Genomic DNA, 26,171 nt, shown 5'->3' with positions numbered 1-26,171 from the left:
GGATTGATTATGGTCAACAAGAGTTCAGAGTTTATACAGTATGGATTGAGTATGGGCAAGAGAGTTCAGAGGTCAACAGAGTTCTGGAGTAGGTAGAGTGGTGGGTGTAGAGAGAGAGAGAGGGGGGAGGGGCTGTCACTGTGGTGCAGACTTTAGCAAGATGACAGCTATGGGGAATAAGCTGTTCCTGAGCCTGCTGGTCCTAGAACTGAGATTCCTGTAGTGCCTCCCACAGGGGATAATGGCATAGTCTATGGTTGGGGTGAGAGGTGTCCTTGACAATACTGAGTGGCTTCCTCAGTCACCGTTTGTGATGGATAGACTCAATTGCAGGGAGTGATGTCTCTCTCTCAAAGAAGGCTCCTGCTGTAGTTGGACATGCAGCAGTCAAGATGTTAGATGGGCATTGCATTAGTTAACTCTGTGTTTGTTTACAGAGGTCACCATCACTGCGAGGTGAGCTGCCCCTGGATCATAACCATGGCCATGAGTTGACTGGACCGTCAGGGGGTACCTTTGACTCACGTGACAGGTAACCTTATTTTCCTTAAGAGAAAATACACACATTAGATTAGATTCAATAGCTCACAAAAGACACATGTTTTTACATGCAAGGTTTCAGATTATAAAAAGCAACCTTGATGGGAGAATGTCCTCTACCCATACATACATGTTTTAAAGGGATTTTGAAGGAGGGATATGATAATGTTAAAGATTGGATTGGATAATGTAAAAGGACCACAGCGGTGTAATTTTCACTTCTCACCTTTGCCGGAGATTGTCCTTGTCTTTTACTGATGGTGTGTTCATAGGTGTACACTGTACAGGGTATGTTGTTCCTCTAATTTCTATTCTTGATTATTATTAAAAATTATTAATCTATGGAAATTATTACACTTCTAGTCTCAGCATGAGTTTGACATTTCACAATGTATTGATTTGTTATCTTAAAATGTTCTTCTATTGGGGGGGAAAAGACAATGAAGCAGTTCAACTTGCTCATATATAAATGGAGCTTTCCTCTTTACAGAGACTACCCACCAAAATCTGGCCATGTTGGTCCTGATGACCGGGGCTCCCGAAGGAGGAGCGCCAGTAGAGGGAGGAGCCGCAGTCGCAGTCGAGACCGAGCCAGGTGGAAGAGTCGTGGGAGGAGCAAAAGCCGACAACGCAGTCGAAGCCGCAGCCCTGATAGGAGCAGGGGGAAGAGCCTTGGGAGGAGCAAGAGCCAACAACGCAGTCGAAGCCGCAGCCCTGATAGGAGCAGGGAGAAGAGACGTGGGAGGAGCAAGAGCAGACAACGCAGTCGAAGCCGCAGCCCCGATAAGAGCAGGGCGAAGAGTCATGGGAGGAGCAAAAGTCGAGCTCGCAGCCAGAGTCCTGAAAGGAAAATAGCCAAGAGCCGTGGCAGGAGCAAGAGTCATGCTCGCAGTAGATCGAGGTCCAGGTCCAAGTCTAGATCAAGGTCCAGGAGCCACAGCCTTAGCAAGGGCCAACCCAAGAGTCGGAGTCGCAGTATGAGTATTAGTAGCAGCAGCAGCAGCAGCAGCAGCAGCAGCAGCAGCAGCAGCAGCAGTAGTAGTCAGAGTAGCAATGGAGCCAAGACTGAATTCCAGGAGCTAGAGCTGGCCAGCAGTAGTCAGAGTAGCAATGGAGCCAAGACTGAATTCCAGGAGCCAGAGCTGGCCAGCAGTAGTCAGAGTAGCAATGGAGCCAAGACTGAATTCCAGGAGCTAGAGCTGGCTAAGAGACATAAAGAAATGGAGATTCCGAGCAGACCTACCAAGTCCATCCTAAAGAAACTGATGGACTCTGAAGATTCCCCTTCAGTGATGGTAGGTGTAGATTCGTATATCTTTTAGTTATATCATGTATTTTAAGCAACCTGATATTGCTTGTGCACACTGACCTAGAATATTTTTCACATCGGTCAACAATTTTTATTTTTATTTTTTTTAATTCCATTGTTGTTCTTGTTGTTTGTCCATTGCAATATGTATTCAGTATGAAGTTACACTTTTTGAATGCAAGAGGGCAACACTACCTAGTAGGCTGCCATCTTTTTCCATTCTCCCATGCAGTGAGTTGAACCATGTTCCACTGTCGAAACATCTCTAAACAAATTCCCAACGCAGTTTAGCTCAAAACCCCCGCCCCATCGTTTTCATTGGTTTACATGTTGTGGCCCTACAGTGCAGGGATTGTATTTTAGTCCCTTAGTTGCTTACTACATTATCTTCTTTCCATTTATTCCTAATGATTTTTTATTTCTTCCTCTGTCAGTGGTTCTCAAACTGTGGTACGCATACCACTGGTGGCACTGCTGGTGGCATTGCTGGTGTTACTTAAAAAATAAATAAAAATATATATTTTTTAATATTCTAATATATATATATTTTTTGTGCAGTTAGGCCACTGAACTTAGAAGCAGGCCAGGCCAGTGTTTCTAGTTGCGGCGGCGTGATAGTTAGATAACTTAAGTGGGGAACAACCAGGAGATCACTGTGACAGAGAGTAATGCAGTCTAAACAGTTATTTTTAGATTTTTTTGTAATGTCAGATAAAAAATGAAATACTCTCTGTAGCTGAGGGGTACAATTCCCTGACTGTATTGTTAGATATGATATTTAATACCACTACCTCATGTACTTTAACTTCTGGCCACCCAGTACAAGATATAAGTATGATGAACACTTTCCCACCTGATGAAACGAACCAACACAAATGGACCAAATCGAATATTTAATACAGCAAAGGGTGTACACAATATTCACTTAATTACATTTATGATTTGAAATGTTAAGTATGCACTTTTATGGCAAATGAGTATTCGTAGGTAAATCAACATTGAATGTCCAATCTCTGGTTGCGCAGGGAGTAAGTATACAACCTGGAATATTTAGGAAAGGCGACAGGGGGGTAGGTCAGCCATCCGTGGTATGCTGGGCTGCGCGCGCCACTTACGGCAGTCTAGACAGGTTCGCTGGAAGCGCCGTACTGCTTCTCTCCCTTGTAATATCCAATAACGACGTCTGATCTCCGCGAAGACTCTCTCTGCTCCGGCGTGGTGCACATCCTCGTCGTATTTCTTTATGATCAGCTCTGTGACCTTGTGTCGGCTGTTCAAGACGATCGGGTGCTTAATGTCATCTGGTAGATCGGGGGCTCTCCGCAGGCGACCACCCACTCTGATGAGATTATGTGCGTCACTCTCTGGTGCCAGGTGAATCAGTCTGCTGTCTGATGGGACGGGGTTTCCTCCCTGTAGACAGTCTAGCTCATCGGGGAACGAGTCTCTCTGGGCTCGTTGTAGTAGAAGAAGTTCTGCTTCTTCGTAGTCAGCTGCTGACATGTCAGTGGTGGACTGAATCTCTGGGTGGTGCCGCAGGAATTTCCTTTGTTGCGCACTCTCTAGGGTAATGCAGTCATCTATGTTCGGGTCTGTGGAGGCGACAGTGCTCAGTCCACAGAACATAGGCTTCTTGTTCTCAGCCTCCTCTCTACTTGCTTCCCTCGGGGTGGGCGTAGGCCAATCTCCTTCCGGGAGCTGGAGGAATGCTGGTCCGTCACTGTAGATGTTGTGACGGGTTAGGTCATCCAGGGACATTCCCCGGGTGATGACGTCAGCTGGGTTGTGTTTGGTATCCACATATCTCCAGCTTGCTTCTTCTGTTAGTTCCTGAATCTCGGTGACTCTGACTCCCACGAAGACTTTGTATCTGCATGAATCAGACTTAATCCATGTGAGTACTGTCGTGGAATCTGACCACAAGATTGTTCTATGCACCGGAATGGTGAGTTCACGTTGGATTAACGTGGCTAGATGCGCTCCTGCGAGGGCTGCGCAGAGCTCTAGACGTGGGATAGATTGTTGCTTACGTGGGGCTATCCTTGAGCGGGCCAGTATGAAAGCAGTGTGTATCTCTCCTCCCATCTCTTGGGCACGCAAATAAGCAACCGATCCGTAGGCTACTTCGGAGGCATCGCTGAAGACGTGTAGCTCAATCTCGCATGTCTCTGGCCTCACTGTGGATGGGAAGTAGCTGCGGCGTATATTAACACCTGGGAGTGAGCGGAGTTCCGTCTCCCACTCTCTCCATGTTGAGGCAAGGTGTGCGGGTATTGGGTCGTCCCAGCCCTGGTCCTTGTCCCATAGTGCTCGTACAATCATCTTTGCCCTGGTGGTGTAAGGTAGAATACATCCCAGCGGGTCATATTGTCTGGCGAGTGTTCTGTACACACTCCGTCTGGTGGTCGGTATCGCCGCCGACCTTCCTTGCTCTGGAGCCAAGGGTTTGTGTCTATAGTGGAGCGAGTCTGTTTTGAAGCGCCAGACTAATCCTAGTGTCATTTCTTGGGCTTCTCCTGGGATTGTCGCCATCCAGGTCTCGCTGCTGGCAGCCTTGTCTGCGGAGGAGAGGCTGCGCAATACGTGCGGGTCACTGCTGGCCCACTGCCTGAGATCAAAGCCTCCTTTGATTAGGGAGGCGCGTAACTTGATTAGGAGAGCCTCGGCTTCTTCTTGAGTCGAGACGCTTTGTAGACAGTTGTCTACGTAGAAACTGTTCTTCACACTGTGTTGGACCTCTTCATTTGCTGCTGGGTCCTCTGTGACGTGTTTCTGTAGTGCAAATGTAGCACAGCACGGGCTGCATGTGGTTCCGAAGGGGAGTACTTCCCACTGGTAGATGGATGGGTTCTCATCTCCGATCTTCTCTCTCCATAGGAACCGTAGCAGAGGCTTGTCCTCCTCTACTAGTCTCACTTGCAAGAACATCCCTTTGATATCCCCGCTTATAGCCACCTTGTCCTGGCGGAAGCGCAGTAGCACGCCTAGTAGGGAGGGGCCGAGTGTGGGGCCGGGCAAAAGCTCTTTATTCAGATTTTGGGATCCGATCTGGTAGCTGCAGTTAAACACAATGCGATCCTTGCCATTGTGATGGACCTTGTGATGCGGCACGTACCATGATTCGGTCGTCTGATCGGCCTCTTTAATGTCAATCTTTGTTACGTGTCCCGCTGTGATTAGCTTCTCAATCTCAGCTCGGTACACACTCTGTTGAGCGGGGTCTTTGGCGAGGCGCCGCTCTGTGTTCAGTAGATAGCGCTCCGTGGCGTCTTTCTTTGCGTGAAAGGGGGGCATTCCCTCTCTCCTCAGGAGTGGAGTTGCGTATCTCATCACTCCGCCGACTGTGACTCTCTTTGTCCCCTGCTCGAGTAGGTGGATGGCGTAAATGTCTTCTTCAGAGCGAATGTCTTTCTTTTCGTTCTTAAAGGGCATTGTCTCTAGGGTCCATAGCCTCTCGACATGCTGCAGGAGAGTGGTGTCTTCTTCTGTCGTTCGGGAGTGGAAGCAGCTAGTGGCTGCGGTTCGGTTGAGAGATTTAGCGAGGGGGCCTTGTAATGTCCATCCTAAGCGGGTCTCGACGGCTGCAGGACAGCCTCGGGGACCGGTGTGGACCCGGTCGATCGGGACTATGAGTTCTGCATGGTCGGAGCCTATCAACAGGGTCGGGGTAGCGCCGTTTATGAGCGGGATAGGTAATTGGCGCAGGTGCACATATTTATCCATCAACTTGGTGACAGGGTAGGTGTACTGCGAGAGTCCTATTTCTTGGCTGGTGAAAGCATTTGTGATCTTGTACTGTCGCTCTGGCTGCCCGTTGGCTGCGATAGTGAAGGAGACATTCTCGCCCTTTATCGTCTTCAAATCTCTTCTTATTGTCCGAATCGTCATTTCGTTCTTGCTCCCCCGCAGTCCCAGTTGAGTCGCAGCGGAGGCGAGCAGAAGGGTCTTCTCTGACCCGTCATCAAGGACGGCGTAAGTGTCCATGACTTTATCCTGGTAGCTCAATGTCACACGGACTACCTTTAAGAGCACTTGAGCTCCGTTGCTGCTGGCGGGGTCAATGTACATGACACTTGCCTTGGTGCCGCTCCGTGGTGCAGGTGTAGGCCGTCTTCCGTTACTATCGTGTAGTATATCTAGATGGGCTCCATCGCACCGGCTGCACCTTTTCTTTAGGCGGCATTCGGCTGCCATGTGGGGCCGCGCACATCGATAACAGCGCCGGTTGGACTTTATCCATTGGCTCACTTCTTCTGCATTCATCTTTGTGAATGTGTCACATTGTGACAGCCAGTGTTCTTTCTCACAGTAGGGACACGCTATCTTCCACTTCTCCTTCCTCGAGGGGGTGCTGTGACTCTTACTGCTCGGTACTGACTCTGATTGGTGCATGACAGTCACCGATCTTCTTCCATCATTTATTCTCCTGGGTCCCTCTCTGGAGCTTGGCGTGCTCCGCCCGAAGGTGTCCAGTCGTAAGCTGCTGACCTCTCTCGCCAGGAAGTCGGCCAGATCAAGGAGGGATGGCTCGGGGCCGTCGGGATCTCGGTAGTCCCTCTGCCGCCGAAAGCGCTCCTGTCTTGCGGGTGGCAGCTTCTCCAAAATCCTCTCGACGTTAGAGTTGGCGTACAGCTCATGCCTGCCCTTCTCCCGTTGAGCTCCCAGCATCCCCACCAGGGACTGCACTTTGATTGACAGGTCATCTAGTGAGCGATTGTCTGTGGCTGGGGGTAGGCGGTCAATATGCCTTATCTCCTGGATTACGTAATCCCATATACGTCCATATCTTTGATCCAGCGCTGCAAGGGCCGCTGTGTATGGGGTCGAGGAGGTAGCATAGGCTAGCGCTATATTGTGTGCTCGCTGTACTTTCAGGTGCTTCAATAATATTGCATACTTGTGGCGTTCATCAATGACATCCGCCAGCATTATCTCTAAGCACATCCGGAGCTCCGTGTACTGTGCTCGACTCTCATAGACGAAGTCTGGGATTGATGGCGTGGCGTTGTATGACGCCGTGGATGGCGAATACATCGGCGAGCGTTGGGGGAGAGACCTCCTGGGCGAGTCCCCTCTTGCGCCTCGCTGTGGGCCGGTACTGGCAGGGTACCATGGCCCGCTGGTCCAGGTACTGTTCCTCGGGGCTGGTCGTGCGTCGTGCTCACCCGTAAATAGAGTCGGGGGTCTGTAGCGCAGCGCCGCGGGGGTATAGCCTGGACTGTATGGGACCTCCTGGTCCGGTGGAGTACTGTGCTGTCGTCGGGCTTGGTTCTCCTCTTCTCCCTCTTCTTCTTCTATCAAATCTTCCAGATCTTGTAATCGTTTATTTAGCTTCTCCGCAGTGTAGGCCGCTCCTTCCTTGTAGCTGGGTCTCGCTTGGACCGGTATGGGAAGGGGGTCTGCGGGGGGTCTAGACTCGGTCTGTTGGTCAAGTTCAGGGTCGCTTGCTCGTTGCGGTGACGCTGCTCTTGACTGCTGTCTCGACGAGTTCCTTGAGCCCCTGGCGGAGGGAGAGGGAGTTGTCCTTTTGATCAGCTGCTCTATTAGTTGCGCTTGTAGTCTGTCGCGCTCTGCGTCTCTTTGGGCACCGGCAGCGGTGCGCTGGGCGTCGGCGCGGTCTCTTGCCATATTCTCTTCCATCTGGAAGCGTCTCATCTCCAGACTTGTGCGCTGTTCTTCGCTCCGTTGCTGTGCTTGGAGGTGTTCGCGCTTGCTGGTCGCCTGGGCTTGGAGACGTTCGCGCTCGCTAAGCGTCTGTGCTTGGAGCCGATCGCGTTCGGTAGAGGCTGTCAGGCTGACGAGGAACGCCTGTTGTAGTATCCTCTCCGCTTCGCTGGGGGAAGGCGGTAGTGGAGGTGAGCCGCTCCTGCGTGAACCGCTCCTGGGGGTACTCGTTGGGGAGTCCTGGAGCTCTAGTTCCTCGGCGCTCTCCTCTTCTTCTTCCGTGCAGAGTTCTCTCTCTGTAGGGTTGTCTTCCTCCCGGGGCGTGTCGGGGACTACTTCTTTAGTAGTGGCGGGGGGTAAAGGCATGTCAATTCCCTCCTGGTCTCCACCGTGGGCTTGGTCAGTTACATTAGGACCTACTAGGGCCTCTGTGGTCGGGGAAACCTGGTCGTTAAGGTCAGACATAATTTTACTTTCTACTTTTACTACGTTTAGCGTTTGTCGAAGGCTAGGTAGTTGACTGACAGTGTAAGCCTCTAAGTACTGAGGTGTCTGTCGTCTGCGCCGCGGGCGTTCTAGGTTAGGAGGATCGTTTCGTGGAGTGTTCATCATAGGCCATTTCGATATTAATAACACTATATTAATATTACACTAGTTACCATCCGGCTCGAAGGACCAATTGTAGCTGAGGGGTACAATTCCCTGACTGTATTGTTAGATATGATATTTAATACCACTACCTCATGTACTTTAACTTCTGGCCACCCAGTACAAGATATAAGTATGATGAACACTTTCCCACCTGATGAAACGAACCAACACAAATGGACCAAATCGAATATTTAATACAGCAAAGGGTGTACACAATATTCACTTAATTACATTTATGATTTGAAATGTTAAGTATGCACTTTTATGGCAAATGAGTATTCGTAGGTAAATCAACATTGAATGTCCAATCTCTGGTTGCGCAGGGAGTAAGTATACAACCTGGAATATTTAGGAAACGATAGCGATAGTACTTAAATAATTATAGCTGGATACACTAAGGGGGGGGGGGGGGGTCCCGCTGGTTGTAAGACAGTAGGAGGGGGGGGGGTTAGAGAAGTCGCTGGCGGTATCCCATCTGGCCGACGGTGTCTTGGGAGAATCCAAAGTCTTAGACCCAGTGCCCACAGAACCTGGGGCCGCAGACGAACACAGCTGGACCCTCTGTGGAACGGTATCTGCCGGTCCACAACGGAGAGACGTGGTGCGACCTCACGTGTAGAGCGCCGCCTCACCTGTAGTCCTCTCCGGGGGGTAATTCCAACACTCGACAGTGTTGGCCTTTATCCATGGAATAATCAAAGCACATAAAGCATAATCCAAGAGCCGTGGAAGGCTCGCCGTCGTCGGGTAGAGTAATCCAATATACAGGTCCAGTCGCTCTTGACCCGGAGCTCCTCGGATGCAATCACCACTAGGGGTCTGACCAGCCTGGATAAGCGTCCAGATAACGTCAGGAACGATGGGGGTACTGATAACTGTAGAACTCGAACCGAACGATGCACCATACATAAATAGACTATTATTAGCTTAATAGAATACGTCCAACTCGACGGTATGGTGCCAAACTATGACCATTCAACTATTAATCTACACGATATCTCAATGCCTATTCTGGGCCAAGTAGGCCCTACTACACCGCACGTGCTTCGTGGGGAGGCTTTTGCGTCTGTCACTCTGTTGGAGGGTAAAGAACTGGACTAAAAGAAAGTTCTACTTTACGAGCGTCATATATATATATGCGCTATGAACAAATAGTACCACACGTATTTCGCCCGGCATATTACTGCGCGGGACCGGGGGCTGCCTCGACATGTTAGGCGGCACGATTGAACTTGAACCTAGGGGTATGGCAACCTGGCGCCAGGTTCTAGTCCAATGGTAGAATGTCCTAATAAACTAACCTACACTGTAACACGCAACACTTTGATGAACATTGTTACTCAGCTGATAGAGTTATACCCTTCTTGCTGTCTTGTCGCACAGAACTTGTAAGTCGCTTTGGATAAAAGCGTCAGCTAAATGACTAAATGTAAATGTAAATGTAGAATGAAACTATTATGGGCTGTTTAGTAGAAACGGGGATATTCAATGCATATTGTACAAGGAATATACAGGGGATATCAAACGATATACAAATACAATTAAATATATATATATAAATAAATATACATATTCGGTTTAATCTGATCCTTCACAACACTCTCACTTTTCTGAAACGAGTTGTTGTTAAATCTGACATTACAAAAAACAAAAAATCCATCAAAATCTGTGTTGTTGCTAATCATTGACACAATGCCTAGCCTGTAATAATCCCCCCCAGAAAAATTTACTTTGCATTTGATATATTGAAAATATTAAATGTTGTGTTTTTTTTAACAATAATTTGTGATGCCATCACACAAACTGGCATTTAAAGGGTTACAATTAGAAAATGTATTGAATGTGTGTGTGTGTGTGTGTATTTTTTTTTTATGCCCATCACAAACACTGGCATTTAAAGGGTAAAAATGTTGGCCTGACTGGGGCTATATTTCACACTATATTTCCCAGCCTGAATTATTTACCCAGTCCGGCCGCGTCTATACTTCCCGCAAGCAAGTTGTCCTTTTGCGCGATCTGATTGGCCACTGACGTTTCTGGTCATGTGACATGTGCGCCCAATCGTGTGACGGCAAGTTCTTTGGACGGTTAAGCTTAGGCGCTCTTTCGAAGTTGGTTAAGGTTAGAGTTTGTCTTAGAGCATGGCGATAGAACGCCAGCCCTGATTCCAAACTCTAACCTTAACCAACTGCGAAAGAGTCTCCTAAGCTTAACCAGTGATAAACTAGGCGTTAGGTCGTTTGCAGGCTGTTCGACGCGGAAATGGGCTAAGACACTGCTTGTCACATGTCACATGACCAGAAACGTCAGTGGCCAATCAGAGCAACGCGGAAGGACAACTTGCTTGTGGGAAGTATAGACTCAGTCCGGCCCTGCTTATGCGAGTTGTCAATGGACAACAACGTGTGTGTGTGTGTGTGTGTGTGTGTGTGTGTGTGTGTGTGTGTGTGTGTGTGTGTGTGTGTGTGTGTGTGTGTGTGTGTGTGTGTAGGACAATTGCTTGCTGTGTGAGAGAGAGAATTAAGTACATTTGCTGAAATACAGTTGTTCTTAATTTTCTCACTTGCTATGTGAGAATGTTAGTTTGTTCTCAAGGCCCCTTGCATTGTATGAGTTGTGTGGAAGAGTTTGCTAGTTCTAGTGCTACCCCTTTGTACATTGTGGCTGTCTGACAAAAGTTAACAATAAATAATGGTATTAGGAATACATTTGCCTCCTGCATGAACTGTGCATAGCTGAATATACTGTATTTTAACGTCGGCCATATGGTGGTACTTGGAGAGCCAGCTACGTTCTCAGGTGGTACTTGGTGTAAAAAGGTTGAGAACCACTGCTCTAGGTTAACCTTGTTTATGGTTTCTGTTTATTAATTTGTTGTTGTTATATTTGGCTTTTCAGGGCAGCTATACTCTAAGAGGTTTGGAGAGTGCCAACATGTCCCAAGAAGCAAAACGCTACATTACTGCCATGAAAGGCATGGAGCCACATATGTTGGCTTCTATGATGGCAGAGCTGAGGCAGGACCCTCAGATGGCTCAGAGAGCTGGACTCGATGCAGAACTCACTGGGATCCTTAACCTTCTAGGCAGTGCTGATGCAATACCAGAGGTGAAAGGCAAAGATGACATTGATGATGAAGAGAAGTTTCTCTATGGAGATGAAGATGAAGATGATCCCAGACCCCAGGTGCCAGCTGAACCTGCCCACCAACACAGCGTCTCTGACTTGTACAGGGATGAGAATGAAGAGGCGCTTTATGGGGACGATCCACAACCACACGCTGCAATGGCTCAAACATATACTGTCCCGCCTGTGGCCTCACCTCATCTCCTGGCCCATCCTGGCATGGGAGACCATGCACCCAGGGGCTCTCATCTTCAGCAGAAGGCGCTTTATGGGGACGATCCACAACCACACGCTGCTATGGCTCAAACATATACTGTCCCGCCTGTGGCCTCACCTCATCTCCTGGCCCATCCTGGCATGGGAGACCATGCACCCAGGGGCTCTCATCTTCAGCAGAAGGCGCTTTATGGGGACGATCCACAACCACACGCTGCAATGGCTCAAACATATACTGTCCCGCCTGTGGCCTCACCTCATCTCCTGGCCCATCCTGGCATGGGAGACCATGCACCCAGGGGCTCTCATCTTCAGCAGAAGGCGCTTTATGGGGACGATCCACAACCACACGCTGCAATGGCTCAAACATATACTGTCCCGCCTGTGGCCTCACCTCATCTCCTGGCCCATCCTGGCATGGGAGACCATGCACCCAGGGGCTCTCATCTTCAGCAGAAGGCGATTTATGGGGACGATCCACAACCACACGCTGCAATGGCTCAAACTGTGGCCTCACCTCATCTCCTGGCCCATCCTGGCATGGGAGACCATGCACCCAGGGGCTCTCATCTTCAGCAGAAGGTGGACATGAGGTACCAAAGCAGGTCCACCATCACCCCTGATCAAAATAGAAAAGTTGAAGTGCCTAACCCAGCCTACCCGCCTGGAACAGAGCTGCTGAATGCGAAGGGGCATCAGGAGGTTGAGGAATATGAGAAGATCCAAGACCTTCTCAAAACCATTGGGCTGGACTTGGGAGTGGCTGACATTACCAAGATGGCTGCCAGGACGAAGGAGCGCTTACAAGAGAACATGCCGCCTCCTAAGACCCCCACTCATCGCCCTGGCAGGCGGAGTAGACGTAACTCATCAGGAAGTTCAGATGGCAGCGACCATGTTGGAGGAGAACGACGCAGGGGCAGTCGAAGCTCTGATAGTAATCGGAGCAAGGCTGGCAGCTGGAACAGTGATGAGGGACAAACAAACAAACAAAGACGTCGGAAAAAGTCCCCCCCATCAGACAGGCGTAGCACTCATGGAACGTCCCAGAGTATCAAAGAAGCAAAGAAGGATAACCGTGACTGGGAGGTGCCTGCCTCGGCCCAAGCGGCTCCACCGCCTACCCTGGATCCAAACACACACCCTGTTCTCCCCGTGTCTCCCTTTGGTCAATCCCAGCTGCATGGCATGGCTACCCCTAACTACCCTCCCCCTGTCTACGGGCAGTATGGGAGCTACATGCCTTACATGCCTCCTCAGCAGTGGCCACCCATGTACCCACCACCAGGCATGGGCATGCCACCTCAGCCCTCTCATGATTACCCTCAGCCATCACCATATGATCAACCATACCATAAAGCTAGCCAGCAAGACTCCGCTATGAAGGGTGAGCTCACTTGAATTGATTGAGATTTATTAGTTGGTATGCTGTATGTGGTTTTATTGATAAATTAATTAGATTTGACATTTAGCTTAATTATTTAATGTTTTATATTTGTAAACGGAGAAGTAATGTTATGAAAATATCACATCACGATTATAGTGATCAAAATTATCATGGTTATCAGTATTGTCATCGTTATAAGTATTATTACGGTTATCAGTTTTATCATGGTTATCAGTATTGTCATGGTTATCATCAGTATTGTCATGGTTATCATGGTTATCAGTATTATCATGGTTATCAGTTTTATCACCAGTATCAGTATTATCACTGTTATCAGTATTATCATGGTTATCAGTGTAACCAAGTACTGAAATTATTTCACCAACTTTTATATTGAAAACTACAAATAAAATTAGCAGCACTATGCTATCATTGGTAGAGCTGCTGCGGTATTGATGTTTTCCTTACCGCACAAATTTGCGAAATATTTCCTACCGCCGCGGTTATTACCGCACGCACACACAAAAAATTAAAAAAAAAGTTTGAATGCATTTCTTTTTAGTAGTCTACTCTTTATAGCATATAGCCTGCCTCTAGTCTAAATGTCTATCTTTAGAGGATGACTTTGCAGCATGAATATTGTTTGGGATTCGGCAAGCACGCATTCGTTATTGAAAGTGAAACACGGATTCGAAGTTTCCCCTCTGGTCGTGCGCCGTTCACTCGGTGTCGCGGGCAGGGGTGGTTACCCCCCCGACCCTTTCTTCTTATTATTATTATAAAGTTACTACTTTATAATAAAGGCATTCGTTTTGTGGCATTAACGTTATATAGTTACACGTTCAATAACATCAGCGTATTTACCGGACCATAGCAAGGGCAAGCAATACTCAATTCATATCTCAGTTCCTTTCTTTGCTCAGAGCGTGCTGAGTTGTCCCATTCTGCGGTCTGTTAATAAAGTTTTCAATCAGACAAGTGTATAGAACGAAGGGCTTTTATTATAACATTCGTTGCAGACAGTAAAATCATTATGTCTCGTTTAGTACTCCTGTCCTGAGGAGCGATGGTAGTCCACTCCGGCGGGGAGCTAAAGCTAACGTTATTAGCCGTGTTGTGATGAGCTCTGATCAATTGGTGACATTCAGGACGTAAAAAACTAATATGCGCTTGCCGATTGGTGGTAACACACTGCAGGACGCCCCAACGTGTGACGCGTCTCTCTTCTGACCAATCAGTGGTCTGCAATGTTTCACGTGACTTTTCTGGTACCCAATAGGGTCGCTTGGAACCTCGATAGAGGAGTAGGGTATATCTGCAGAGCCGCAAGCCCAACGAGAGGAGGGTACTTTATTATTATTATAAAAAAACAGCAGTGATGCGGTATTCAGCCTACTCTTGCGGTGGGCGTGATGTAATGCGGTAATCGCGGCAGCTCTAATCATTGGTATTGTTCCATTATTATTATTATTCTCTCACTTGCTCACACACACACACACACACACACACACACACACACACACACACACACACACACACACACACACACACACACAGAGTATATCTTCTGTATTGCATTTGAGTATAGGCAATGACCCCATGCACAATTTACATACAAGTTTCAAGTTTCTTTAATAGTTGTCATACAGAAGTACAGAATACTTTTATACAAAATGCTTCTTACTGTTACGCTCCAGAGACTGTGCAAGACAAGATAAGTATGAAATAAAATAACATAGTATAGCATGTAAATTAGAAGTAAAAAAATGAGGTCACAGTGTTCAGTATAGACATATGTACAATGTTCGATGCAGAATAGACTTAACTGAGTTACCATATAATATACAATACTGTGTAGTGTACTAATATACAATACTATATAGTGCAAGGCAGAAATAGGATGAGGTGCAATTTAGGTACAATTTACAGTAGGTGTACGAGTTGTAGTGCAAATCCTTTATCAATAAATATAAAGTGTGTTTGTGTGATCTAAAGTGTGGAGAGTGGGTGCTGCAGTGTGTTGTTTGTTTAAGTGAGTGTGTGCGTGTGGGTGTGTGTGCTGTGTGCATTTGATGGTTGTTGCATAGTGTTTATTGTTCGTTTAGCAGCCTGATGGCCTGGGGATAGAAGCTTCTTCTGAGTCTTTCTGTGCTCGCCTTAAGACTCCGGTATCGCTTGCCTGACGGCAACGGTGGTGTAGTGGTTAACACTGTCGCCTCACAGCAAGAAGGTCCAGGGTTCGATTCCCGCTTGGGGACCAGGTTTCCATGATGCCAGGTACCCAGGTGGGGTATCTCCCAGGCCTTTCTGTGTGGAGTTTGCATGTTCTCCCCGTGCTCGCAAGGGTTTCCCCCCCGATAAGATAAACCCAATGGAAAAACATGCACAACAACAGATCGCTAACGCTGTGGCGTCCTTAAATGGCCTTTCCCAGTATCCAGCCCCGATTCCCGGCCGTGTGGCCCTATATTAATAAAACGTACATCTCTAATTCACAACAAGGCCCACTCTTCCAATTCACCTCACAGCATTCACCCTCACCAAGCTGAGTTATCACAAAATGTGCATATCAGTGATGTCGGAGATCTCTAGGGCTGACCTTCGAAGCTTTTTTTGGCAATCGAAGCTTCGGGGCCGAGCTTCGATTTTAATTCGAAGCTTCGATTTTTTTTTTTTTTTTTTATATAATTTTTTATCTTATGTTGTGGGACTTGTACAGCACTTTCATAAACTTTGTTGTTTTTAAATGTGCTCTATAAATAAAGTGGGTTGGATTAATTAATTAAGTAGCCCCTTTCGTGACTGAGCCAACAAGGTTTCACTCGGCTGTGTGATTTAATTCAAGGTGGATCGCTGTTGTCGTTTGAACAACTTCAGATTTCATGGGAACTACCAATCCCCCAAATCAAGAATGTTTAAGATGAATGAAGTAAGATTTTGATTATTTGAAATATGGCCTGTGTAGACTAAACTATGCACAGAATTATGTCAGTCTACAAGGTCCGGATTCTACATGGTCCGGCAATGTAGACCTTGTAGACTCCACTACAGACCAATTATCAGTGAATGTTCATGCATTTTTAAGAAGGGCAACTTCCACAAAAAAACAAAGAACTCACCAAAACATCTCAGTAGCACCTTATCTAAATTTTATTTCCTATTTTGTTTATTCATCCCAGTATCTTTCTTTCTTATGTGTGGAATTCTACAAGGCATGTAGGTGTATATGTATTTGAGGATGATATCCTTCAAACAGGCAATAGTGATGATATAATTTGGGCAGTGCTGAGCTGGGTTACTTTCCGCCAGTGTATTTGTCCCCCGGCCCCACCCAATGGCCCCATGCGTGCGCACACACACACACACACACACACACACACACACACACACACACACACACACACACCAGGGTTTCCGTTAGAAAAAATTGTTGCCGGTCTCCGTGACCTGCAAGATTTCAATCTACCGGACAAATGAGATTAATTCCGGTCATAGTTTATTGAGCTTTAAAACAATTGATAGGCAGGCTATATAAAGAATGTCATCCTCAAGGCATGTAGATTTATAATAGTATTACTTAAAACTAGGCTACTTTTGCGTATACAGTCATTAATATATTCCAAATAAAATAAGTCCCTCGATACTCCGTGCTGCTGCTGACTTGAAATAAAATAGACCACGTATGTGGGCAGTCGGTCCGACACTAAACAGCAGTCCGTTATAATCACATTTTTATGAGCTAACGAATTCCGTTATATTGGACATTTGTATTAATTATATCAAGCGAAGAACTGAGAAAGCAGAGAGACGGCAACATTATCGTGGTTTGCGTGACGACTCTCTCCACCTCGCAACGACTTATTTGCAAAGAGTATGGCGCTGCAGAGCAGCTGATTCAGCTGTTATTGGCTCTTTTCTGGGAACCGCACAGCAGCGCCCCCCACCCAACATTGGCTGAAAATGGCTGAATTGGAGTACTGCTGGAATACTGCATTGTGCTGCTGTTGCTCGGGCTCTGCAGCTTCACAAAAGTTCGCACACCCAGCACTAAGCTCTCGCTGACAACGTCGTTGTCATTATTAGAAGCAACGAGGAAACAAATGTAATGATCGTTTCGTTCATCGCATAGGCTATTTAATTTTAGCCTATTTTAATGCAATTCAAATAATCAAATTGTGCTTAGACTCAGGGAATAATTTTCACCAGACATTAAGATTAAATATGTCGGACTTCAACAGATTTTGCCGGTCAAATACCGGTAATTACCGGCTAACGGAAACGCTGACACACACACACACACACACACACACAAAGGCTGAGCCCGAACGTTCGAACGTTCGTTCGTTACGCTGACATTCGGACTTTAATTAATAGGTTCGAACGTTCGGTGAAAAAAAAATAAAGGATGCGCACGGGGTTGAGGTGATGTGAATGCGAGGCGCTCGGCTCAACCAGTATGGTCTGCCGGGCTGCAGCGGGATACTATTTCTCAACCAGAGCTCTATTTTGATTGACAGGCGATTCTGCCAATTACGTCACACCGCTTGCACCCGCCTCTGCTGTTACCACCAATCGGCAAGCCTCAACAGACTTACCGTAGCTACCGGGGAGCCGTAGTTAGCTCCCTGCCGAGGAAGTAATCGGTAACAAGGTTTCCGTAGGTGAACCTGCAGATTAGGATCATTAATGAATACCATCCTTTTTCGGCCACAGAGCGCGAGCTTCATGGCGGGAGGTGGTTGCGTTGGAAACAACAGCAGGCGCACGGTGGACAGACCCGTCCACCGTCTACCTCGGAACGGTGGTAGGGCGGACGGGCGGCAGGCGTGTTGGGAGCCCGGCCGTTCCGAGGTAGACGGTGGACGGGTCTGTTGAGCCGAGGCGTGCGCCTCTCCTCCCGGCTCCCCTCCCCGTCGAGGCGTCGACCAAGAGTGAATACCTGTTATTGAACGTGTAACACTAACTATATAACGTTAATGCCACAAAACTAATGCATTTGTTTATCTAGCCCCTTACGTGACTGCAAGGGCTATTGTTTATCATACTTTGATTCAGTAACTTGTTTATTTTCTTCTGAGGGCTTTGTTTAATTACATGTTTACATGAACAGCCACCACTGTAAACATGTTTTTCACCAATAGACTATGCAATGCCGCCCTCCGTAGGATCTATAATAATACAATAAAAAAAAAATTATTATTAAAAAAATGAAAAAAAAAATTATTAACGTTTATCGAACGTTCGTTCGATAAACCCTGGCGAACGTTCAAACCCTAAAAACAGGGTTCGGGCTCAGCCTTAACACACACACATTTACATTTAGTCATTTAGCTGACGCTTTTATCCAAAGCGACTTACAAGTTCTGTACGACAAGACAGCAAGAAGGGTACAACTCTATCAGCTGAGTAACAATGTTTATCAAAGTGTTGCGTGTTACAGTGTAGGTTAGTTTATTAGGGAAAGTGCATGACAGTAAGGTTAGTCACGGTTAGATTTTTTTTTTTTTTTTTATAAATCATTTCAGATAATGGTTGAAGAAGTGAGTCTTTAGTAGACGGCGAAAGATTGGACGGGATTTGGCTGTCCTAACTGGGATGGGTAGTTCTCACACACGCACACGCACACACACACACACAAATCGAAGTTAAAAAAAAATGTGAAAAAAAATTTTGAAAAAAGATTTTTTTTTTTTTTTTTTCTTTTTTTAAACTTCGATTTTTTTTTTAATGTTCGAAGCTTGTGCCATCGAACGAAGCTTCGAAGTATTTAAGACAGCCCTAGAGATCTCCCAGCTGCATAACAATGTGGCAGATGCCACCGGGTCACACAGTGGTTGGAGCCCCGCCTCAAAACGGCCTAAGGTCCTGAGGTAGAAAAATGCCACTTTTGAGAACACGACTCGAAAACAGAGCAATGAACCTTCATGAAAAACAAAAACCTACAGAGGTGTTCCATAGACTCACAGGAACCGTGTAAAAGTGACCAAATAGTGAAGAAATAGCTAAATAGCTGCCCCCCAATAAAATCCCCAGTTAAATTCAAGAGGACAACACAAAAGACAAGACAGACAAGACATTTCCTCCTCCCCCTCCCACGAGACCGCCGGACTCCCCCGAACAAGCACCCCAACCCCGCTCAGCCGCACACGGCGGTCCTGACCTTCTCAGCTGCTGCGAACCACAGGTCAATCCCAGCCTGCCCCACCCCAATCACCCGCGCTGTGGATATCTCAAGATAAATCACATCCAACAGTGTTAGGGACCAGTTAATCACTGTGAGCTTATCAGGCTCCTTCCATCTCAATGCTATTAGCTTCTTCGCTGCTGTGACGCCCGCTAGGACAACCCTTTTTAGTTGTACGGACGCGGGTAGTGTTATATCGTTCAGGAGTAGCGTAACAGCTGTGAATGGGATAGTTAAGCCACACAGATCTGAAAGTTTGTCCGTTATTGACCTCCAGAAGCGGGCCACTGGTGGGCAATCCCAATACATATGCATATAAGTGCCAGCGGCCCTTTGAGAGCACAAAGTGCACCGAGAGTCGGTTACCAGTCCCATAGCAAATAGCTTCCTAGGTGTAAGATAGGTCCTATGAATATAATTAAAATTAATTTGCTGGTGATTGGTGTTGCGGGAAGACAATGCCACATTTGCCCAAACATCATCCCAGTCAAACTCGGGGTCCAACTCCGGGATATCCCCACGCCAGATTGTATCCAATGATAGATTTTTATACGTGGATTGCATTAAGAGCGTATAAAAGTCTGAGACAAACCCTCTGGAGGTCGTCCTGTCCACTATGAGCCTGAGGAAGGGGTGTGGTTGCAAAGCTTGAGCCCACGGCACGCCATGCGCCCTCAGCGCTGACCTTAGTTGAAGGTAAAGAAAGAAGGACTTGCCGGGAAGATCATAAAATTATTTTAAGTCCTGAAACGCACGAAGGCCGTTCTTATCATAAATATCCTCCAGAGTATGAACTCCCCTCCTTTGCCATTGAGGAATACTAACCGGCTTGTGCCCAACAAGTAGTTGCTGGTTATTAAAAATGGGAGAGTCCAGGTGCCATGGGCATTTAACCCCACATGACTTCTGTACATTACGCCATGTTTGGATCACGTGAGTTATGATCGGTCCATATCTCAGTCGGCATTTTGAAATAGGGACAGTGGAGTACACTACATCCTGCAATCTTAGCGGTGAGACCGCCGCCGCTTCTAAGGAGCGCCAAGATACAGCCTCTACAGGGTCTAGCCAGCACATCAGAGGTCTCAGTGAAAAGGACCAGAAATAAAGCTTAAAATCAGGGATTGCGAGGCCCCCATCTTGTTTTCTACGTTGAGTAGTAGCTCTTTTGATTCTCGGGCGTTTGTTATTCCAGATAAACTTAGATACCATCGATTGTACCTTGCGCCAGTGGTCTATTGGAGGGGGCAGGGGGAGCATTGAGCTAACAAAATGTATCCTAGGCAGGACGTTCATTTTGATTATGGAAGCCCAGGCTTGTAAGGAGTTAGGAAGGGACGACCATCTGTCTAGATCCTGGCGTATTTTATTATAAGTACCCGTGAAGTTGTACTTAGTAGTTCGACTCAGCGTGGGGAATATCTCTATGCCTAAGTATTTCAAATGTTCCACTATGGGGATATCAGCTGGTAGTCTCACCGCCTTGGCCAGCTCATTAAGAGGTAGGCAGGCTGATTTGTTCCAGTTAATCTTAAAGCCTGACAATTTACCAAAGTCGTCGATTATTCCCAGTAATTTTGTGGCCGACCGGGAGGGGTCATCCATAAAAATCAGTAGGTCATCCGCATAGAGAGCAATTTTGTGTGGTGTATTATTGACCATTATGGGGACGATGTCCTCCGATTGCCTAATAAATTGGGCCAATGGTTCGAGGGAAAGCGCGAATAGTCCTGGGCTCAGAGGACAACCCTGTCTAGAAGATCTGGAGACTGGAAAAAGTGTGGAACAGTTTTTGCCTGTCAGTATCATTGCCGACGGCGAGGCATACAGGACTTTAATCATATGAATACAATTCTTTCCAAGACCCATAACCTCAAGTACCTTCCACAGGTATGACCATTCTAGTCTGTCAAACGCCTTCATGGCATCCAAAGACAGAACTGTGGACGGAGCTGTATTGTCTTTACTGTTATCGACTACATGCAACAGCCTCCTAAGATTATCTGCAGCCAGGCGCCCCGGGATAAAACCAGTCTGATCGCAGTGTACCAATACCGTCATAAATCTCTGCAGGCGGCGGGCCAGCACCTTGGCAAACACTTTTAGATCGGCCCCGAGAAGACTCAAGGGCCTATAGCTACCACAATCATTGGGATCTTTATCCTTCTTGAGAAGTAAAGAAATCAATGCCATGTTGACATCCCTTGAGAACTCCCCTTGTTCGATAGCGTAATTGATCATATCGAGCATCAATGGACCCAGTTGGTCCCAGAAAGCTAAATATACCTCGGGTGGAATCCCATCCCAGCCTGGTGCCTTACCCCTCTGTATTTCAGCAATCGTCTCCCTAAGTTCCATAAGAGTGATTGGTTTCCCCAGTTCCTTAGCCTCTTCCTCAGAAATGTGGGGTATCTCAAGCCCGCCAATGAACGATTCAAATTTAGAGTTATCGAAATTAACCTCTGAGCTATATAACTGAGTAAAATTCTTTAAAAGTGTCGTTGATCTTTTTTGAATCAGTAGTGACTGTTCCCTGTCGCGTCTTGATCGAAGGGATATCCGAGAAATGATCATTCGAGCGTATCTTCATTGCCAACAGATGGCTAGGCCTGGAACCGTGAAAGTAGTAATTTTGCCTTGTCCTATGTATCAAGAACTCAGACTGTTGTTTAAGTATGGAGTTTATTTCTTTCTTGACTATCTTCTCACTATCACTATAGTTAGTTTGCAAAGATGCGTATATGTCCGCGTATAATGTTTCCAGTCCTTCTAGTTTTTTTGACCGGGATTTACGCAAATTGGAGGCGAAAAGTGTGACATGACCCCTGATAAATCCTTTCAATGCGTTCCACAGGACCCTAGGGTCTTCGACCGTGCCGACATTGATCTGCAAGAATTCAGCTAGTTTACTCCTGAACTCAGTACAGAAATCATCGTTCTTTAATAAGGTTGAGTTAAAACGCCACCTGGGAGCTCTCGTGGAGAGCCTGCCAAAGGTTGCCACAAGGAAAATCCCCTTGTGGTCCGAGAGAGCTAGGGGAACCAATGAGACGTCGAAACTATCAAACATATTAGGGGACGCGAATGCATAGTCTATTCGAGAGGTTTTGTGTCTGGCTGACAGGTGAGAGTAATCCTTGAGGGTGGGATTGGATATGCGCCATAGGTCTGCGAGCCCCGTGTCCTGGGCCCACATCCTGAGGGCCTTAGAGGACCGTTTTTGGTCGCTTGTTTCAGAGGACCCGGACCTATCCATCTCCGCATCCCAGCACGCATTAAAATCGCCACCCACAATGAGAGCGTATCCAGTAAGTTCCAACATATTCTTCGTGATTGTATTATAGAACGCTGAATCAAATGTGTTAGGGGCATACAATGCTATTAATGCCATCTTCCTATGAGAGAACTCAACTTTTGCTATAGTAATCCTTCCCTCCGTGTCCGACCACACATCCAGAACTTTGATATCAAGGTTACGTCTTGTAACTATGACGACTCCTTTTGTCTTATCGTCCGCTGAGGATGAGGAGATAACGTGATATTGTCGATTTGCTAGCCTTGACACATCACCCATCAATAAATGCGTCTCACTAAGGAGAGCAATGTCAATATTTCTTCTCTTCAATAACCAAAGGACACTGGCACGCTTGTGTGGGGTGTTAAGACCCCCTGCGTTCCAAATAAAAATATTCAATTTAGCCATGGTCGAACTTGTCTAAATGCGTGGAGAACATACCAGTGCAGCCAGACGGGCCCAGACGGTCAATCCCAAGAGTTCAGAGGAGGAACAATTACACACATACAGGACAACCGTACAGAAAACACAGAAAAATACCACCCCAGTTACAACCCCCCCTACTTCTACTCTATACCCTAACCCACCCGTCCTAATATTAACCCTCCTATACCCATTCTCCAATCCCCTCCCTATGCTCCATCCACTAAGGATGGTCATCTTCCTATCGTTTCCCACTGGAATCATGGATCCAATAAGACGCTCCCCACTCCGACCCCCTCTCTAGATAAACCCCTGATTAAACCCCCCACTAGTCCAATATACACAAATAAAAATAAAAATTTTAAATTCAATAAAGTTATCGGTCGCAAACCACCGTGAGCCTTGGCCCTAACATGAGACAACTATAAGGGAAAAAATAGCTATTATATAATAACTCAACATCATCCCTGTAACCAACTACTTCCGAATCTGCATATCAATGTCGCAATGCTATAGCACAAATGGATAAAGGAACATTAAAAAAATTAAAGCATACCAGAAGATAGTCTAAGGCAGGACCCGATCACAGTTAAATTGTGCAAACGGATGTCATTTAAACAGCAACAATAAAAAGAAAAAGGAAAAAGGGTTATGGTCAAGGTGCAAGCATTTAACCGTCCCTCTGGTCAGGCACAAAGGCTGGAATGACATAATCCTATATAAGAATAGAAGTACACACCTTCATTAACCCGGGGATAGTAATAAGCTATACCTGACACAGCCTGTTATTATATATTGCATATATATACTTAACCGACCTTCTACGACTGGAGCCTAAGGCTCAAAACAGCCAAACCCCGTCTAGACAAGGAAAACAACAAACGTGAGCCTTGGCCCTAATATGAGCCAACTATAAGGGAAAAATTAGCCATTATTATATAATAACTCAACGCCATCCCTGTAACCAACTACTTCTAAATCTGCGTATCAACGTCGCAAAGCTATAGCACAACTGGATAAAAGAAAAATTAAAATAATAAAGCATATCAGAAGATAGGTAGGGCAGGACCCAATCACAGTTAAATTGTGCAAACAGATGCCACTTAAACAGCAACAACAGCCAAAATACGTAAACATTAACGGGTCCCGAATGATTCGGTGCGGGCGATAGCCATAGCATGTTAGTTAGCCCGAGGCTAGCGTGCAAGCTAGTGATGAAACCAGCTAGCACGCTTGTATCTGAAATGAACATTGTCCAGCTAGCTCGCTAGCTTCCATAGACACACGTACGACCATGAGGTCAGCATTAGCAAGTAACAGAAGTCATTGGGATGCCCCGCTAGCTTGGATGGGCAGTGGCCAGTTAGCCTGTTTGGGCATGACAATAAGCATTTGTGAGTAGTCCGCCCTATCAATGTATTTAGGCCCACATCGCCAAGTCACTCACCCGCCACAGTTATCAAGCTACAGTCTCGGCTATCCCCCCGAGATATTCCTCCGCTTTAGCCAACGACCAAAATGAACGACGATCATCGCCCTTACACAGCACGGATAATCTTGCGGGGGCGAATAGCGTAGGCCTCAGGCCCAGTTTCCATAGCCTGGCCATGACCACTTTGTATTCGCCTCTGTGCTTGAACCTCCGGCGTAAAGTCTTCGAAAATGGCCACTTTGTGATTGCCGAGACCTAGTTCACCCCTTCTGGCACGGGCCGACCGCATGATGAGCTCCCTCTGTTGTAGCCTGTTTAGCTTGACAATGATGGGCCTCGGCTCCTTGTTCACTCCAGGACTGGTCTTGCCCGCTCTGTAGGCAGACTCGCATACGGGTGGGCTGGGGAGGACATCCGCCCCCAGTATTTTCTGCAACAATTCCGGCATGGTCTCCGAGAGATGACCTCCCTCAGTGCCCTCCGGTACACCAACAATCCTGATGTTGTAGCGTCTCTCCCGGGACTGCATTTCCACAATTACCGACTGTAGTTTGGCAACGTCAGCCTGCCTAGCCAGCAGGGAGCTCTCCAGACACGCCATCCTCTCGCCCTGTTGTGAGGCCTCTGTCGTTAGCGAGGCTAGTTCGTTAGCATTAGCTGTGGAGGCAGCGTGTAGCGACTCCATCTTCTCCCTCAACGGATCGACCGCCAATCTAATTTCCTCTGACATCGCTCGATGAAGGGTATCAAAAAATTCCGCCTGTACTTTTCTTTGTGTTTCAGCGAAGCGTACCTCAAAGTCTGCATGGAGTTTGGTCATGACCGAGAGAACAGCTTCACTTATCTCACTGATTCCGGGCGAATGCGAGGGTAGACCCGGTGGCAGTTTGCCGGCTGGAGTGCTCATGGCTCTGGTCTCCATCGACATCGCAGAAAGTTGAAAAAAGTCGACTAAAGTAGTTGAAACTCGACAACTCAACAAGAAGACCAATAACAAATAAAAATAAAATAAAGACTAATGGGGAGAAAAGTGGATTTTGCACGATAGAAGGGAGCTCTCATGAAACACGTCTCACTCCATGAACGCCTGGCTCCGCCCCCGCCTAAAGGTACATGCCTAAGTAAATGGAAGATTGCTCCACTTCTACAAGGTCAATTAGCATGTTCTTGGTATCTAGGAACATCTAGGGCCCTGGGGGTATGTATTCCCCGAAATATTGTCTGTTACTAGGCTTGAGTAAATTGTAATGAAAAAAAGGAGAATATAAATGATGATATTTTTTTGCATCTGTGCCTGTGAATAACACTATGTTACAATTGTGAGCAAACCGAGCTTGCTCCCTGAGCTCATTCACCACCTTATTGAGCTCAAGTGTACAAAAAAATCTAAGCAAATGAATAAAGGGAAGATGATTAAACAGAAGGATTTGTAGATACAGTAATAAATGATAATCGATTTTAATTATAAATTCATATTTGAACTTGACTTTGACTTTATTATGGCCAAATCATACATCTATGGATAGGGAAAAGGCTCCTCTTTCCAATGGCAGGGTTGAATCTGGATTCAGTCATTTCCTCACGGTTTTACGATAAAAGACATATACCGGTAATTAGAATTTTTTCGATAAATTCTTATTTTAGGTAAATCTTACAAAACATCTGTAAAAATGAAAATATACACTTTGACTGCTGTTTTGATATGGTTATGGTCTTTACTCTTGGCAAAACATTTAAAAAAAAATTATGTCATGTAGAGGTTCTTCCAAAAAATAATAATTATAATACAATAAAACATATATATGTATATAATATTTAAAAAATGTATGAATTAGTTGGCTGGTGAAATTGTTAAAGTTGGTAGATGTTAGACATGACCAGCCACTTGTAAGATTCTGATCAAACTGGCCAGTATCACGTCTTCGTCTGTTTGGCCCTCCATCC

General features: G+C 46.5%; 1 protein-coding gene across 1 annotated transcript in view; it reads left to right on the top strand.

Moving 5' to 3' along the window:
• LOC311234648 (uncharacterized protein) overlaps positions 1-26,171 on the top strand; it is a 94,026-nt gene that overhangs the window by 34,527 nt on the left and 33,328 nt on the right. The window contains exons 2-4 of the mRNA XM_084321894.1: positions 438-532; positions 1,031-1,835; positions 11,063-12,893. Coding sequence (XP_084178020.1) covers positions 438-532; positions 1,031-1,835; positions 11,063-12,893 — 2,731 coding nt within the window. The remainder of the gene's footprint in view (positions 1-437; positions 533-1,030; positions 1,836-11,062; positions 12,894-26,171) is intronic.

This window comes from Notolepis coatsorum (genome assembly GCF_963971535.1).
Source record: "Notolepis coatsorum genome assembly, chromosome: 9".
In the NCBI taxonomy this organism is placed as follows: Eukaryota; Metazoa; Chordata; class Actinopteri; order Aulopiformes; family Paralepididae; genus Notolepis; species Notolepis coatsorum.
The sequence above is the reverse complement of the archived record's forward strand: the minus strand, read 5'-3'. Positions and strand labels throughout refer to the sequence as shown.